This window comes from Sturnus vulgaris, chromosome 2, assembly GCF_052056855.1.
Source record: "Sturnus vulgaris isolate bStuVul1 chromosome 2, bStuVul1.hap1, whole genome shotgun sequence".
Lineage (NCBI taxonomy): Eukaryota > Metazoa > Chordata > Aves > Passeriformes > Sturnidae > Sturnus > Sturnus vulgaris.
The window spans coordinates 56,395,590-56,411,903 of NC_142244.1; the positions used below are offsets into that span (position 1 = coordinate 56,395,590).

A 16,314-nucleotide genomic window follows, 5' to 3' on the forward strand; every position below is an offset into this window, starting at 1 on the left:
ATGGGCCCAGTCAAAACTCAATAAACCAAATTCTTCATTAACACACATAGAGAAGGAAAAGAAATAGCCAAAAGCTGATAGAAATTAATTTAGTGAGGTTAAGATACCACAATTTATTCTGCTACATCAGAAACATTTATTTACATAATGAAACAGTACTGGAAAATGTTACAATGTAGTTGGTAGAAAAGGTGATCAAATTGCTGAGCAGCATTCCTGCAAAACACTGACCTGAACAAAAGCCAGTAAGATCTTTTTTTCATATAAAATCCCTCTAGTCAAAAAGACAGCAAAGCCCACAAGATACTGGTCAGTATGACAAACTTAACTTACTAAACAGAGACAAAGCTAAGCCTTTGGAAAGCTAAATCACAGCTAAAACTAGTGCTAATTACAAAAATGTAGCAAGGAAGTTTACTTGTGAAAATTTAATTACTTGGCCATGACAACCCCACAGATCTTTCTTGGGAGAGGACAAAATAGGGGTGTTAGCAATGGGTCTTTCATATCTGAAGGATGCCCTGACCTGTTACAAAATGTAAGTATGAAGGTGATAAACGCTTTAATAAATTCAGATTATTTATTGTCTAAAGAACAAATAATTGGAGGCAAAACTATCTTCATAAGGCCTGACACCTCTTCTGTACCATCTCAGTAGTGATGTGTCTCTTCCCCATCCTTTTAATGTTGAAGTGCTTATGCATTTAATATAGTTCTGAAAAAAACTACTTGAGGTAGATAAATATTATTTGGCAATTGAACCAAAGAAAAAGAAATGGAAGTCAAATTTTCATAGACTGGAAAAACTCTATGTTCCTTGTGGCTTCTGGATCTGGACCATGCCTGCTGGCTGGCTTTCAGTACTGGAATGGGAGGATGGTTTGGCTTTATACAGTTCTGATGAATATTCATTTCTATACCGTAGGTGCTTTTTGTTTTGGTTTGTTTTTTTAGGTTTTGTTTGTATGCTGATACCATTTTTTCTTGGTATCCCCTCTTTGCATAGACTTTACCAGGACTGTGCTCTCTTGTTTTCATTTTGGTTTGAGTTCAATGTCCCTACTTGGCAGCAGTTTCAATTGAACTCAACCTCTTTCTCTTCTGAGCAGTACAATCTGTCCTGCAGCAAACAAAATTTCAGAGATGGCCAAAGACTGGTCACAAGGGAAAATCCCCAAACTGGGAAAATGCAATGAAAAGCCACATTTGATCACGTAAAGTTCATCTCAAATCCCAGAACTTCAGGACTACATTTTTCCTTCTGAAGAGCAAAGATTTCCTGCCAACATTCATAAGATACAATTTTGAAGAGAAAAACCTCTCTCTTCCTCAATATTACATAAAAGGTCATCACAGAAGGGATTCAGCACATCAATGCACTCTGAAAAAAGGATCAAGTTTGAAGTAACTGTTGCATACTATTGCCACACATAGAAAAAAAGTCTTCTAAGTCAGAACTGAAAACATCCCATGTGCTCAATGTGGTCTCCTGGAAAGGCCATGGCTTGTAAAACCACACATTGTAGCCCTATGTCCTATGTGCTACAAAACAGAACTTTGGTTGCTGCTACACAAATCCTGTTTGGAACAGCGAGGACAGACATAGGTAATATTTGCTAATTTGGTATTAGTTTAGATTTAAGGAAAGATACTTTTTTTTCCTTCTCTACACAATGGAGTAGACACTCCAGGCATTAAGTGGACTTTGAATCACAGAATGGCTGAGGTGGGAAAGAACCTTCAAAGGTTTTCTGGTCCTGCTCAAGCAGGGTCACCTAGTGGTGGTTGCCCAGGGTCATGTCCAGTTGGGTTTTGAGTATCTCCAAGGATGGAGAATCCACAAACTACCTGCCTGGCCAGTGTGTGTCCATGCTCAGTCACCCTCACAGTAAAAATTCTTTCCTGATGTTCAGAGGAAATCTCTGTTTCAGTTTGTATCCATTGCCTCTGATTCTGTCACTGGACACCAGTGCATTCTCTTTGCACCCTCCCTTCAGGCATTTATACACACTGATGAGATCCCTCTGAGCCTTGTTTTCTCAAAGATGAACAGTCACAGCCATCCCAGATCTGCTCCAGTACCTTTCACAATCTCAGTTGCCCTTTGCTGGACTCCATCCAGTAATTTCATTTCTCTTGTACTGGGAAGCACAGAACCAATCACAGAAAAAAAAAAAATTCAAATATTCCTTTCTAATAATTATTTCCTCAGCAGGTGTAAGGCAAATTTTTTCTACCATGGTCCAAAATGATGTTTTGGATCACCCTTTTTGCACATCCAGCCATCTACTTCCTTATTGGCAACCAACCCTACACAGAGGGAACACATCCCTCCCTTTCCCAGGACTGGAGATAGTCATGCCACTCTCTCAGGCAAAGTGCAGTGACCACTACTGAGGTACTAAGCCCACATGCTGACATTCAGGTGATGGCCTCAAGTTCAGGAGGACAGAGCAGGGAGGTCACCTGGGCTTGGCTGCAAAAAGCAGCTGCAGACAAGGGTGTTCACAGCTGAGCACGCCTGTCACTGTTCAGGATCATCCTCTGTCAGCCTGGCTGACTTGTAGCCCTATACTTGTAGCCCTAATACTACTGTTGCAACATCTAACCATGGTGTTAAGTCTTCTGGTTGATGGGAAGACCATCAATGCTACATTGCAAGCTGATGCCCACATTCTTTTCCTGTCACTTAAATATTTTCAGCTTAAAAAGACTGAAATTTGGTGCTCAAGATTGCCCCACCTGGGACACAAGTGACCCTAGCAAGCTGCTCAGGCACTGTGTATGTGACCAGTGCCTGCCCCATCGCCTGCCTAAGCCCTACAGACACTGTTCGTTTTAAAGCTGAGAATAGCAGGCAGATGTTCTGGAGAACACAGTCTCTTCCCACAAGAAAGCACCAGCTAAGGGAGAAATGAAAATCACCTCTTCTGATGTACAGAGCAGAGGGAAGCCAGCAATGTCTGTGTGCCCCTTGTCACAGCACGAGGCATCACTAAAAGCTACTGCCCTTCAGCAGCCCAAGGGAAGGGAGGCTTGGCTTCATTTGAGAGTGTATGTAGGTATGTGGCACTGCATAGTTTACACCTGTATCCTCCTCCCATCCTCCAATAATGCAATTCATAAAAATAGCTCAGATTTGTTATTCAGCAAGGAAAATGGAAGAAAAAAGGACCAGGCAACAGAGATCCCTTTTCATATGGATCTAGCAGACAGAAGAAATTGAGACTACTACTGTAACACAGCAGAAGAGAAGCTCTTAAGGGCATTGCAAAGGGATGAATTTTCCTTCCTGCCTCAGCTTCACTTGCAGTTTATATAGTTTTCTAAGCCCAAAGCAGTTTATCCTGAGAATGCAAGATAAGGAGATGTTTAGCTTCAATCTAGATAACACTGCAGGTCACTCAGTCAGAAAGAACAGCCAGGAAAATTCTGCAAAATGGTTTTGCATACCCCACGTCCACACATAATCAACATTGAAACCGTGACTCCTTGGAAGACAAGTGGTGGGGAGTGGCCACGAGTTTATTGCAGAACCATCCAAACAAGTCATTCTCAAATGCAGTCTCCTTTGGAATCAGTTCTGCATCTTTGTTTGCACGTTACATGTTCAGAAGCAGGCACTGACCCAGGGGCAGATCCTCAGCGTGCCAGCTCCACCACTCCATCAGTGTGAGCACAATTCATGCTGGAGTCCCAGACTTGGTGCCACTGCTGTCTCCTCAGGAACTGAGCACTAAGCAGCAATTTAAATTCACTTCAGTGTACCCATGTTTCTGTCACCATGAGATGCACTCCCTGCACAGCACAAGTCAGGTCTTTGGTCAAAAAGCCCTGAGCCCAAGGGAACATGGAACACCATAGTCCAGCAAAGCTTTGCACATGTTCTCCAGCTGGAATGAAATATGGCAGGCCACTTGCTCATCTTGAATAGCTTTGACAGCCAAGAACACTTCAGTCATCAGAAAACATGCACAAGGTGTAATGAAAAGCATTCCAAGAGGAAACAAGCATCTAGTTTCCAGGAGAGAAGGTGGGAGGACTGAGAAAAAAACTTTCTAGCTGGAAAAATAATAGTAATGTGTGAATTATGTTTGAAAATAGGCTTTAAAATACAATGTCTAGAGGGGAACCAACAACAGGCTGTACGGCCAGGAAACCGAAGGTGGTGTTATTTCACAGAACATGACTGCAAAATGCTTCATCACAGGTTACAGGATGTTAAAAAAGAGAATTTTCCTTGAAAATACATAGCAGTCCTGTGGTGTGCAGAATCCACTCACCCTTTACTGCAGCAGCTCACTCGACAGAATTAAAGCCATGGATTGAGTTAACCATTATTTTTTCCCTCAAAAGTGAATTGCTGCTGGGCAAACAAAGGAGAAGCTTTATTTTCTTTTGGCATTCTCTCTCAAGAGAGAACACAAGGCTTCTCCAGGTAGCAATGTGCTCTGTAGTGGCAAATGTCATGGCCTCCCCACTACAGAGGGAAGAAGGTAAGTTTAGAACAGGACAAGATTGAGGACTACCAATGTGCCACAAGGCCTGCTGACACAGAAGATGCAGGAAAACCTTTGGTCTGGTCTGCAGTTCTGTTCTTTATACCAGTTTCATTGAAGTGCATGAATTATACCATGCTAAAAAGTAACATGGACTAATGGAATGGAGAGTTGGCTCTTCAGAGAAGGTCCCTTTGGAAAAAAGGGCTTTTTTAGTTTATTCACCTTGACAATGTCATTCTAAAAAGGTAGTTTTGGTCAATCCAGGTTTTAAAATACTGTTTATTTTTAAGAGAAACTGTAAAGTATGACAACAGGACAATGGGCATCATTCAGCAATATCACTTTTGAGTATATAGAGGAAATTAATAAGAACCATCAGTATTTTAAAAAATAAATATGATTAACCATATGGAAAACAGGAAAAACAAAATTCATCTTCAACAACACAGACAGGTATAAATGCTTAAATGTTGCTGTGCAAGGTAGAGGTAGAGGTAGAGATAAACCAGACTTTTCAGATCTAGACCAGTTTTAGATCTGCCCCCCTCCATGCACACACTCCCAAAAGTTCCTGTTGCCAATAATTTCATTTGAATCAGACTGTTAGCATCATCAAACTCAAACAAGTCTGTGTGCTCCTTGTAATGCTCTGAGCTGGAAAACTATTTCAGTTTTCTGTAGAAATCAGTTGCTGAATAACCTGACCCCTGGTTCTGCGACTTGTGCAGCAAAGGAAGAGGCAGGAAGATTATACAGACCAATGAATGTTCTCTGGATGATGCCCACTAGGACAAGCAGATGGTAGAGCCCTTTTAGGAATTGCAACAGTCCATCAGCTCCTCGGTGATGCACCCAGAGACCGTGCCTGGATTTTCTCCTCTGGAGAGAGCATGGTCAGCAGAAATGTCCCAAACCAACAGGTACTGGCTGCAGGGAGAGCCGATTGCCTTACACAGTCCGTTGACACCAAAAACTCACAGAGGAAGACACAGCCCAAGAACCCTCTGTACAAAGCAGCAAGTATCTTGACATAGTGAAATATAAAAACTAAAAATTGCACTGCACACAGGTTTTTCCAAACAAACTCAAGACAACCAAAGTCAGATCGTACAAACCGTTAGTTAAAAAAATACCTTCTTGTATATTTTGAGAAGAAGTGGAAAGAGTCTTCGTGCAAATGTTCAGCCTGGATCAAGCAGAGGACATAAAGTTGTTGTAAACACATTAGTTCCTTTCTCATCTGTATGCACCCAGTGTTATCTATCTTCTGCAGTATAATTAGGGTTAGGAAATCAGTTTCTTCTGTAAAATATCACCTTTCAAGTTCCATTGATGTAACATCAAGACACTACTGGTGTCATATCCCACAACTGTTAAATACAATAAAATAAAACAACATAATGAATAATGTTAAAATACAATAAAATACAGTAAAAATATAATCTTTAAATAATTTACATCTTTTTTCTTTAATTAAGAGGGGCTACATGGTTAGAGGATACAACAAGTCTGAAGAAGTTTGATTTAATTTTTCAGCACTTATTAGAGTGGTGGAGGTTGATGAAATAACATTCTCTATGTCACCAGCTTTCACCTCTATAAGACAGGTTCATAGCTGGCCTTAAAAGAAATCAAAAAAACTCCCACTACATTACTAACTTAAATTATCAGAACAGTCATAACAATTGTGAGAGTTGTTTTTTTTAAATTACTCAAGCTGTTATAACTCAGTCATTATTTTAGCTATTTCTTTATTTAGCCACACTGAGATATGGCATGTTGAAAACCAGTTGGTCTTCCTCAAGGGAGAGCTACAGTGAGCACTTGTCCCAGCTCCTTCAGGCAATAACTTCATATACCAAGACCTCCTTGGTCCTTACTGGGCAGAAATCCTCATTCAAATCCCAAGTGAGAAGTTTCTGAGTGGAAGAAGGCAGGTATGACACCCTGCAGCCACACAGGAGAGGGAAGGGAAATGAAGTACAGGAACTAGAGCACGTTCCTCACTCCTACCTTAATAACCTTGTCTGTCCCCGAGGTCAGCAGCCATCCCCTGGTGGCATCAAAGTGTACGTGAACAATGTTGTGTTTGCTGTCATGGAAAGTAGCTGTAGGTGCCCGCCTGGAGAAAGAAATCCAAAAATCAGCAAGAACTGTAACTGCAGGATTTCCAACCCCCCCCCCCCCCCACCCCCCCCCCAAAATGTTCTCTATTGAGGAAAAAAGTATTTGCTGCTGTAAGGCATTAATTCAGCAACCACTCTGCAAACTGCACTTTCAGACCTATCTGGCATGAAAGGAACAGGGGTGAGGGGCTCTCTATCCCTCCTGGCTTGATCTCCTCCTTATCCTGCTGAGAAAGCCCAGGGACCACCATGCCAGGCTGCTCCTTCCTGGAGCCTTGCACCCACCCAGGCCCTTCCAGATGCAGGAGTTTTCCCCCATTGCAGTGCAATCTGGCTCAGTGCCTACACTTACTCCTCATCTGTTATGGACTCGTGGCAGCTGTCACAGACCCTCACTTCAAACTCGAACCCCATCAGTGGGATGGAGGAGCGCTTGGAGCTGCATTTCCCACACACGGCTTTCCCACACTTCCGGCAGTGATGCTGCAGGAGACAACATGCAGAAAGACATCTCAGGCCACAAAGCCAGAGCAGCTCACTGCTCAGGTCTACTGCCTCGACACCTCACTCCAGCAAGACACAACACAGTTCAGCTCTGCCCCAGACGCTCATTTCTCCAGTTCCATGAGCACATGCAGCACTTCTACACCCCTTTAGTAAAAGTCTGCCATCTGCAGTCCTCTGCTGCTAGGCAGGAAAACACAGCACAGTTGAAAACACAGTTTCAAGCAGACCAGTAAGCCTTTCCCAATACTGCCTGAGCAGTTACAGATGTTTATCCGATCTCATTGAAAACAGTTTTGGTTCCAGCACAATCTCCAAAAATCAGCTGTAAATTTCTTTCTGTAACTTATTTGACTAACAATGAGCAAAGTCCCACATGGCTTAAGTCATGGAAGGACCCAAATAGCCAAATTTTCTATTGGGGTTGATTGGAGAAAAAGGTGTATTCCCTTCAACCACAAAATCAAGCCACAGAGGGGAACCCACTGTCCACCCCTTAAGCACTCAGTGGAAGAACAAAGTGCAAATTCTCAAAGCTTTAGGGGGAAAAGGGTTACCAGAATCCATTATGAGAGAAAAGCCTAATGGCACCACGGTAACACACCAAAGGGCACATACAAACCTGCCTGAGGCCTATTTTCTTACTGTCCCACATTTGCTTGAAGTTCCAGAAGAAAGGCTGGTCACATTTTTGACAGGAGTCACTATCCAGCCACTCTGGGGTCTGCAACACACACACATAAACACGAAGTGGAAGTGAGCAACAAGCAGAAAAATTTCTGATGGAGCCTAGAGGCAGGATAAAAAAGATGTGGTGTGGCAATGGCCAGCTAAGCTTGATTTAATATCTCCATTTTCACAAGATTCCATTTTGACTGTTGATGATGACAAAATGGTATTTGTTCCCGGGGATGTCTTTTTTGGCTTGGCTTTGAGCTTTGAAGGACATGGGAGGAACAGTTCTCACAAAAATCACAAAGAAGAGTTTGATAATAAGACCATAGAAACAACCCAATTCTGAAATTAAATATATTAAAATACTTTGTTCTGTCCTGCCTGGACAGCATTTACCATCTGCTATTGCCTCTGGTGGGAGCTGGGGTCAATTAGTATTCCCAATAGCCAAGCAACTCATCTGAAGGGAAAAGGGAAGTTATGGGGAATGCTAATGTGGTTGGGATTTTTCATACTCTTTCTTTAACACCCTAAGAGAAGTTCCTGCTGTTAGAAGTGCCCGTGCTACAAATCACATACAGAGATGAGAAAGATGTGATTCACCTGAACAAGCCTAAGACTCAAACCAAACCCAAGCTCTTTTCCCTCATCAACCCATGAGGTTAAATAAACACTAAATATTGTTTAATACTTTGTGAGGAAGTGCTATTAGCAAACTGCAGTTTTCTTGTCAGAGCCACTAGTTTCTCACATGCTGCAAATTAAAATGGCAAGAAACACAGCCAAGATTAGGAACTAAAAACAACAGAAAAGCCAGGCAAAGGTAAGTTAAAGGCAGAGGGAGACCCCCAGCTCCCAGGATAGCTTTGACCACCAGCAATAAAGCAATCACCCGTTTTATATTCTTTTGCCAGTTAATCTGAAGGCAGTTCATTCTGCTGGGGAAAATCCTTGTTTTTACATCTCTGTGTATAACTTCCCATCTCTTGGGCACTTGAACACTAGAGATGAAGACAACATTTTGTTTGGGGCCAGTAACCACTTTGTAGTCAAACAGAAAGACAGCTTATAGCATCTTTCAAACATCTTCTTACAGCTTTTTTAAAATTGAGTTGAAAATAAACAATCAAGGGCTGAAATGGCTTAATTGATTCTAACACCATGTCAGTGATGTGGGAAAGTCTGACTGCAACAAAATGAGTACTGAGCATGTATAACAGAGAAAATCCTTAAATAAGGGCAAAGATGCGAAAGCGAAAATCCAAAAGAAAGTGATCTAGGACCCAAACCCAAGGTTTGATATTAAAATCTCAAAGATTCATGTTTTGGGGGTGGTTTAGCACCAAGAACACCGTGTTGTGCTGCTGATAATAAGAACAAGCCCACATAGCCAATAGTCTGGGAAAGCTGTGCACCATTAGCACCTGCTGCTTGGCCTTTATTTCGCTAATAATATTTCTCCTCTATTTTTTAAATCAGCCTTCTCACAGCATTCCTGTCTATTTGGTTACAAGCCAATCTTAACCCTTATTGTAGCCTTTTGAAGGCAGCAAATAAATAAAGGTTTTCATTTCTGAATGTTCAAATTGCGGCAAAAAGGAAACATCTGTTAGGAAGGAGGAAACCACTCTGCTTTCATTTCAGTTTAGGAGCTGATGACATATTTGGCCCCTGGATTAGCAATTAAAGAGAGTCAACTGGAATGCTAATTCCCAATATAAAGGGAGCTCAGTTTCTGCCTCTGCCTACTTCAGTAGTTTTTTGAAATCAAGTTTTACACCTAGCATTTCTCCTTCCTCAAGGGGGACACACTCAATTCATGCAGGCCAAGACTCCTGAGAGCCAGCAAAGCTGGTGAAAGCCCATGCTGCCAAAAGCCTTCCTCTGACCTATCCCCCGCAGGAAGGGGGCACAGGTTTGCTGTGACTCATGGCACCAGGATTTGCCAAGCTCCTGAGAAGGGTTGGTGCCTGACTCAGCCAGCACAGAATTCGCTCCCCCCTCTCTGAGTCAGAAATTGCCAAGCGGGGGCTGCTCCCACAGTGCCAAAGTCCTGGGGAGCATTTTTGCACCCGCTCACATTCGTTGGCGACAAAGCACAAAAGCAATTAGGAATGTGTGGGTGAAATCTTACTGTCTGGATTACCAAAGCCATCATTTACCTCATTTCTATGTGGTTACACCGGAGGGAAGCAAGATCAAGCGGCAGGTGAGATTGAAGCCTTTGTTAAATGGCTTCTTATCAAGGAAAGAAAATCCTGAGTTGTGTTTTTCCAGAGATGACCAAGAGCCTTCTTATTTTACTTTTTTAAAACCAAAATAAATCAATCAGTCCATCCATTTACATCTGAACTGATATATCTCATGATGTGCTGAAAAACACAGCAGAGCATCTCAGTACCCTCCTTACAGAATATCTTTCAGAGCAGTAATGTAATGAGCAAGAGCCATTTAGCAGCCTATTTAATACAAATTTTCTGCCAGGCGATTTCCCCTGTACCATATTATCAAAGGCATGGCATAATTGCTGTATAACAACTGGAGCACGTCCAGAAATGTTTTTAAAGCTTGGAATGATCTTGTTTAGGTTGAAAGCTGCACACATTTTAGAAAGGTCCCTTCTTCCCAGAACTGCTTCAGACCAGACTGACAAGAACTAAACATCTACCTCCTGCCTCTCAACATCCATGTTCCAGACAACGATTCCCCCATCTGCACCACAGGAGATGAGCTGCCGAGTGTGGTGAGCATAGGAGAGAGACTGAACTTTATCACTGAAAAAGAAACAAGACAGTTAGCAATCAACCACCTATGGCTACTGCACAAGTGAGCACAGAATATCAATAAAGCAGTACAAGCCATTTGTTTGCCCATATGTTTCCCTCCACCACGCATTGTACATGGCATCCATCAGAGGCAAATCAGTCTTTGCTGTCAGAATGGGATCAGGATGAGAGTGTTGCTCATCTGGGCACCATCCACAAAAGCAAAGACCTGTTGTGATAACTGTTTTTGCTGCTGCTGGGATAGGAGGTCCCAGCTGCACAGGGAAGCCTCAACAGGGTTGCAGCTTCTAAAGGCACATCTGGATGCATAAACGCAGCCCTGGTAAGATACCTTCTTGGCAGAATGTCAGCAACAACTTTGTTTTGTAAATCTCTGCAACATCTAGAAATGAATCACTGAGAAAATACTGAAGATTTTCTTTTGGCACTAACAAGCAGAAGTGTTTAAAAAGATAATGCAGGCATCACTAAATTGTTCCTAAGCCTTCTCACAGTAAGGTGGAAAATTTAGGTGCTTCTGTTTTTTCTTTCAATGAAAAAACAATCTGGGAGGAACAATTCAGCTTAACCCCCCAAAGATAGGCATGGTCTTTCATAAAAGAAAGAAATTCAGACCTCATCTTAGGCTATTTACAACCTGAGAAACAAAGACTGTACAACACTGTTAGGGAAAAAACAAGGTTGTAAAGACACAGGAACTGAACAAACTGTGACTTGAAATCCTCCACATTTGATTTCCTGTGCTACCATCACTGGTCTTGTCTGCAAAAAGGACTTGCATGGTAACACATTTATTTGCGCCTATGGCTGAACCTGAAGAGGAATGCATTCATGGCAGAGTTTGGGACAACACTGCCACCCTTTACAGTGCCTGTCTGCCGACACCAGAGGCACCATCAGGATGTGTAGGATGCTGCACAGTTCCAGCTGACAGCCATCACACAGATTAATGTCCAGAGGCTAACTTCATATTAGAACTAATTTCCACAGCAATAAATCAAGCAGTGATGCATTAGTGAGTACTATTAGTAGGGTATGAGGGTGATCTGGTAACTTCAGCTAGAGCTCTGCAGTGCTCTGAAATCCCAGAGGCATCCAAATCACTCAGCAGAGTGCAGCATCACTCAAAATAAATGCATGAATAGGTAAGAAACTGTTAGCTCAAAACCACCACGGGATTTTGTCTCTCCAGACCTGAGCCTGGCATGCAAGTTCCACATATATGAAGTCCCAATACTCTGATACCAACTTGTTGCATTGTCAGTGTTAAAAGGTGAGGAGTCATTGCCACTAGAACCATTCTGATGTATAATCAATGCCCAGCACGGGCTTACCCATCTTCAAAGACATTTATGGCTGTGCAAATGTATTTGCAAAGATGATGCCTTTTTGCACTGAGATGTGAAGGCTACTCCGGTTAAAGGTTAAAGCACATCACTTAGAATTCAGGCTGTAGGTGAAAGAGCATGGAGGAAAAAGGGATTAATTGTCCAAGCCCGATGCTCCCTCTAGAGGAAGGAAAGACCTTGACACCTAAAACCCCAGAATTTCCCTGCAGCTGTTCTCATTTGAGGAGCCTCCACTTTCCAACAATGGCACAGGCTCTGGCATAACACATTCAGGACTACAGACGTGTTTTCTTTCACCATCCTCTGCAGACTCTTAAAACAGCCTGTGCCCTAACACTGGAAAACTATAAACAAATTATTCCTGTTGTATACAGACCACAGGGAGTCACACATACAAACTTGAAGCTTGTGAAGACTGTAAACTTTGGGCTGTTTGTTTCCAGATATGGCTTCTGCATTTAGCTTTTCTCATATAAAACCAGGAGGAAAGGCTTTGAACATACTTATGTCCTTGCAGCTCAATGGCTGTTCCTTTTCTTCCTCCAATATCCCACATTATAATGGAATGATCAGAACTGCCTGAGAATAAAATTCGCTGTATTGGGTCCCAGCAGAGAGCAGTGACACCACCTGCAATAGGAGCACACACAACAGTCATTTTATTACAGAAAGTGAAAGACTGGAAGGTAGCTAAATATAAAGATACAACAAAAAATATGGAGTGGTTAAAATGCAGATTTCTTTGGCAAAGACTATGCAACCATGTGCCTTCCAGTGGAAAAATAACAGTCTAGAAAAACTACTGAAACCCCATCCTGCTCTTCTGTGGGCACAGGGCTTCACTGCTGTTTGCATGGGTGAATCCACTGAGCAGTAAAGTGTGGAAGAAGAATGGTCACAGTGGGAGCTACACAACTTTCCATCTCCATAATTTCCAGAAGATTAAAAAAGAAGCAAGTGTGGAATGTTATGAGCATCTTCTCGGTATCCTAGCACAAGGACTGACCTACATTGTGCTATCTTAAGCTATTAGCACTTAGTTAGAGAGGAGAGATAGGAAGAAAAAATGCTGAGGAATGACAGGATTTCTTCTGTCAGATGATAGGATCATATCCAGGGTTTCTCTTTTCAAAGGGTGATAAGGCACAAGTGCCAGCAGTGAAATGAGCATTTAGTGCCTCCAAGCTGTGCCTATTCCACTTAGGATAAAGTGTCTACCAATACAGATCTTGCCTTTAGCAGCAACCTTTCTCCCTCCCAGAACTACCACAACTTGTTCAAGTCTCACTCTGCTTTAATTGGCAGCTACCGATTGTGGCATTTTCTGCCACAGATGTGTTCTGCACAAAGCTCTGATCACTCTTCTTTTTACCAACACAGCTTCCCTGAACTGCTGGGACAGTTTAAGAGCTGTGTCTTTCCACGCTAAACACTGACACAAGCCATCCTAGTGTATCACAGGACAGTCAAACCATCGTGATGCTGAGCACAGATGAAGACTCTCCTGAGTACCTTTCTGGGTCTCCCCCTGAGGCCTTACCTGTGTGTCCCTTAAATGTGGTAACAAGGCTGCAGGACTCTTGCTCTAATTTGAGGATGGTCACCTGCCCAGAATGGTCACCAACAAACACATGCCGAGTTTCCACATCAAATCTGAAGGATAGATGCTGAGGAAAACATATTATTTACACAAGCTTTACATTCCTTTCATGACTTGCTAATTCTTTTGACATGAGTACACTGCAATCTTGTGAATAGTGCTCCAGTCTCAAGGAGGTATTCAGAATGTACTTTAAGGCACCTGTTCATCTTAATAATGCTCATACCTGTTCATACTAATAGTGCAGTATCCCTGGGTGAGAAAGAACGAGACTATTCCAGGACACAATTCGTGGCTTTGTTATGAAACACCACTGAAGTAGCCCTTTGCCATGAATGTAAGAGTTGTCTCCTCAGGCTTTGTAACTTAAGTGCTAGAGTTGGATGGTATCCACTCTCTCCCTTCCCAAAATGATACAAAATACAAAGGAGTACTAATTTTAAGTACACAGGACACTGCAGAACAAAAAAAAACCCCAAACCTGTTCCTGGTTATGCCAAATATTTTTGCAGTATTTTCCCGTGATTCTCCCTTCCACTGCTTCCATTGCTCTCCACCACAATAATCAGATGACTCAAATTAAATTGTCCTCCAAAAGTTTTTATCAGTCAAAATTGGCTGTTCTCTAGAGAGATTTAGGGTACACAGGGCAAATTCTTGCATCATACTTTCAAAAATATTTATCAATTAATTAAAAAGTAAGTTCAGTCTTTCTTCCATTTAGATTGACTGAATTACCAGCTAATAGACAGCAAGTTCATCTTGAAACAGTAATTTTGAGTCAATATCACTTCTCATGAACTAGCAAGACATGAATCATCTATACCACATACACTCTGGGGCATTAAAATGTCTGTTTATGCTAACCCCTGTTTTCAGCCAAGAGCTCATACTTTTCCATTTCCCTTTTCATTTTCAATAAAGCTGAATTAATATTTCTTTTATTGCCAGGCAGCTGGGGCAGGTCTACGTGAATAAGCCACCTGAGTGCCATTTTTGGAGTAATTTACTATTTAGTTAACCCAAATTCCCAACACATAGTAAGCAGTTCCAGAGTGAAGGACAAGTGCTCATTATTTTATATTAAAGTAATTTAAATTTTACCATGCATAAACACAGGGACTCTGACCTGATCACCAACCTACTTTTGCTACCATTAATTCTCTGAAGAAAGCATGCACTGCATGCTTAAATGAAGGCCCTATCCATATTTATTACAATAGCAGACCACAATAGGTTGCAGATTGCCCATTGTGGAGCTCAAAGATGGTTAGACCTAAATATGCCACAACGCATTAAGGAGACAAAGCAAGGAGAACTGACAGTTTTTTAAATTGGTTTTAAATAAGTTTCTCTCACAAAGCACTGAATCCATACAAGGCACAAAATTTGGAGGAGACCTAGACAAATAAAGGGGAAGGGCTGTTTGAGTGCCAAAGAGCAGAAACAGCACGGAGAGCTCAGCAGAGGATACTGGAGGCCGCAGGCGCCCGCGCTGGTGCGGTACCCCCCCAGCCGCTGGCCACTCTCCGAGCAGTGCCACGTGAAGTGTTTGTCTTGTCCGGTGCTCAACACCCACTCCATCTCCAGGACAAACAGAATCATGATGACCCTGCTTTGATGAGCTGAAAGTTAAGCAGACAGACATATAATCGCATTGCAGAGTAGAACACGGGGGCAGACAACCATTGCAAATACCAACTGCATCCAACTCCCCCACTCACCCTACAGAAGCAGCTGGTGTTTAATAATCCTGTTGACATCAGCTTCCATGGAAGCTTGTAAGGTCCCTGCTCTGCATGTTCAGCGTTTGCATGAGAAAGAGTGGAAGCAAGACTTAATTCCTTCCATGCCTATTGCAGTCATTTATCTTCTACAGCAGCACAAGTCTTCCCTCCATCATTGTATCATCACTAACAAAGCTGCCACTGTGGAATGGACTTGAGGTTCCATTCAAACCTCCTTTGAGCTAGTTTTTTGACAGCAGTGAAAATGCCTACACTGCTGCTCCTCTTGCTGTGAAGTTTTGGTGGATCTGGGCTGTGGTACCCCAGCAGAACGAGTTACAGCACTGGCCCAATGCTGCACCAAAGGGAAATTTCAACATTAAAAGATTACTGGAATAAAATTTATATACAAGTAAATATCACGGTTGTAGTAGATGAATAAAACAGCTGAAGGAATAAATTTCTACTGCTACCAAAACAAAGCCATCAAAAAGTTTTCATTAAAACAAGGGAATGCATGCTTGTTTTTTGCATGAATGACCAGTGGGCTTGGTCATGAAGTGCTCATTGAGCTGAGATTCTAATAAAACAAGTGGCTGGAAAGACATACAGAACTATTCCCAGCTGTAACTTAATGGTGAATGCCACATTCCTCAATCAACAGCCCTACTGGTTTATTACTATTCTAAGATGCAGCAACATGTGTTGCACAAAACAGACTGCTTGTATTTGTTTGTGTAAAAGCTGACACAAAAAGAGATTGAATATGTTTAGAAGCTTAAAAACCAGCCCCAAGCTTCCTAAAATGAAGAGAATCTCCTCAGAACATTATGGGAAGACTGCTGTCTTCCCTATCCAAATATGCAGCATATATGAGAGCTGTGTTCAGACCTCACAAGGGAGAGGAAAGAGGAGGAGGCTCCCAAGAGCCAACACCAGCCCTGATCCACACTGCTTTTTCAGACTGAGATTCCCTGAGCAGGAAAGTCAATAGATGTATTGATACAACTTGACGTAATGGCAATTGACAGCTAAAACAAAGTGT

The 16,314-nt window shown here is 42.2% G+C and overlaps 1 protein-coding gene across 2 annotated transcripts in view; it reads right to left on the reverse strand.

Moving 5' to 3' along the window:
• Window positions 1-4,763: 4,763 nt before the first annotated feature.
• WDFY2 (WD repeat and FYVE domain containing 2) overlaps window positions 4,764-16,314 on the reverse strand; it is a 60,166-nt gene continuing 48,615 nt past the window's right edge. Inside the window, exons 5-12 of one of the 2 annotated variants that reach the window (XR_015801429.1) lie at window positions 15,017-15,167; window positions 13,483-13,595; window positions 12,446-12,572; window positions 10,476-10,581; window positions 7,759-7,856; window positions 6,981-7,111; window positions 6,516-6,624; window positions 4,764-5,872 (exon numbers count right to left, since the gene is read on the reverse strand). Coding sequence is in view for 1 of the 2 variants with exons in the window: in XM_014868855.2 (XP_014724341.1) it covers window positions 5,843-5,872; window positions 6,516-6,624; window positions 6,981-7,111; window positions 7,755-7,856; window positions 10,476-10,581; window positions 12,446-12,572; window positions 13,483-13,595; window positions 15,017-15,167 (869 nt within the window). In the remaining variant the exon portion in view is untranslated. Of the gene's footprint in view, window positions 5,873-6,515; window positions 6,625-6,980; window positions 7,112-7,754; window positions 7,857-10,475; window positions 10,582-12,445; window positions 12,573-13,482; window positions 13,596-15,016; window positions 15,168-16,314 lie in introns of both variants that reach the window. The other variant, XM_014868855.2, reaches the window with a different exon arrangement.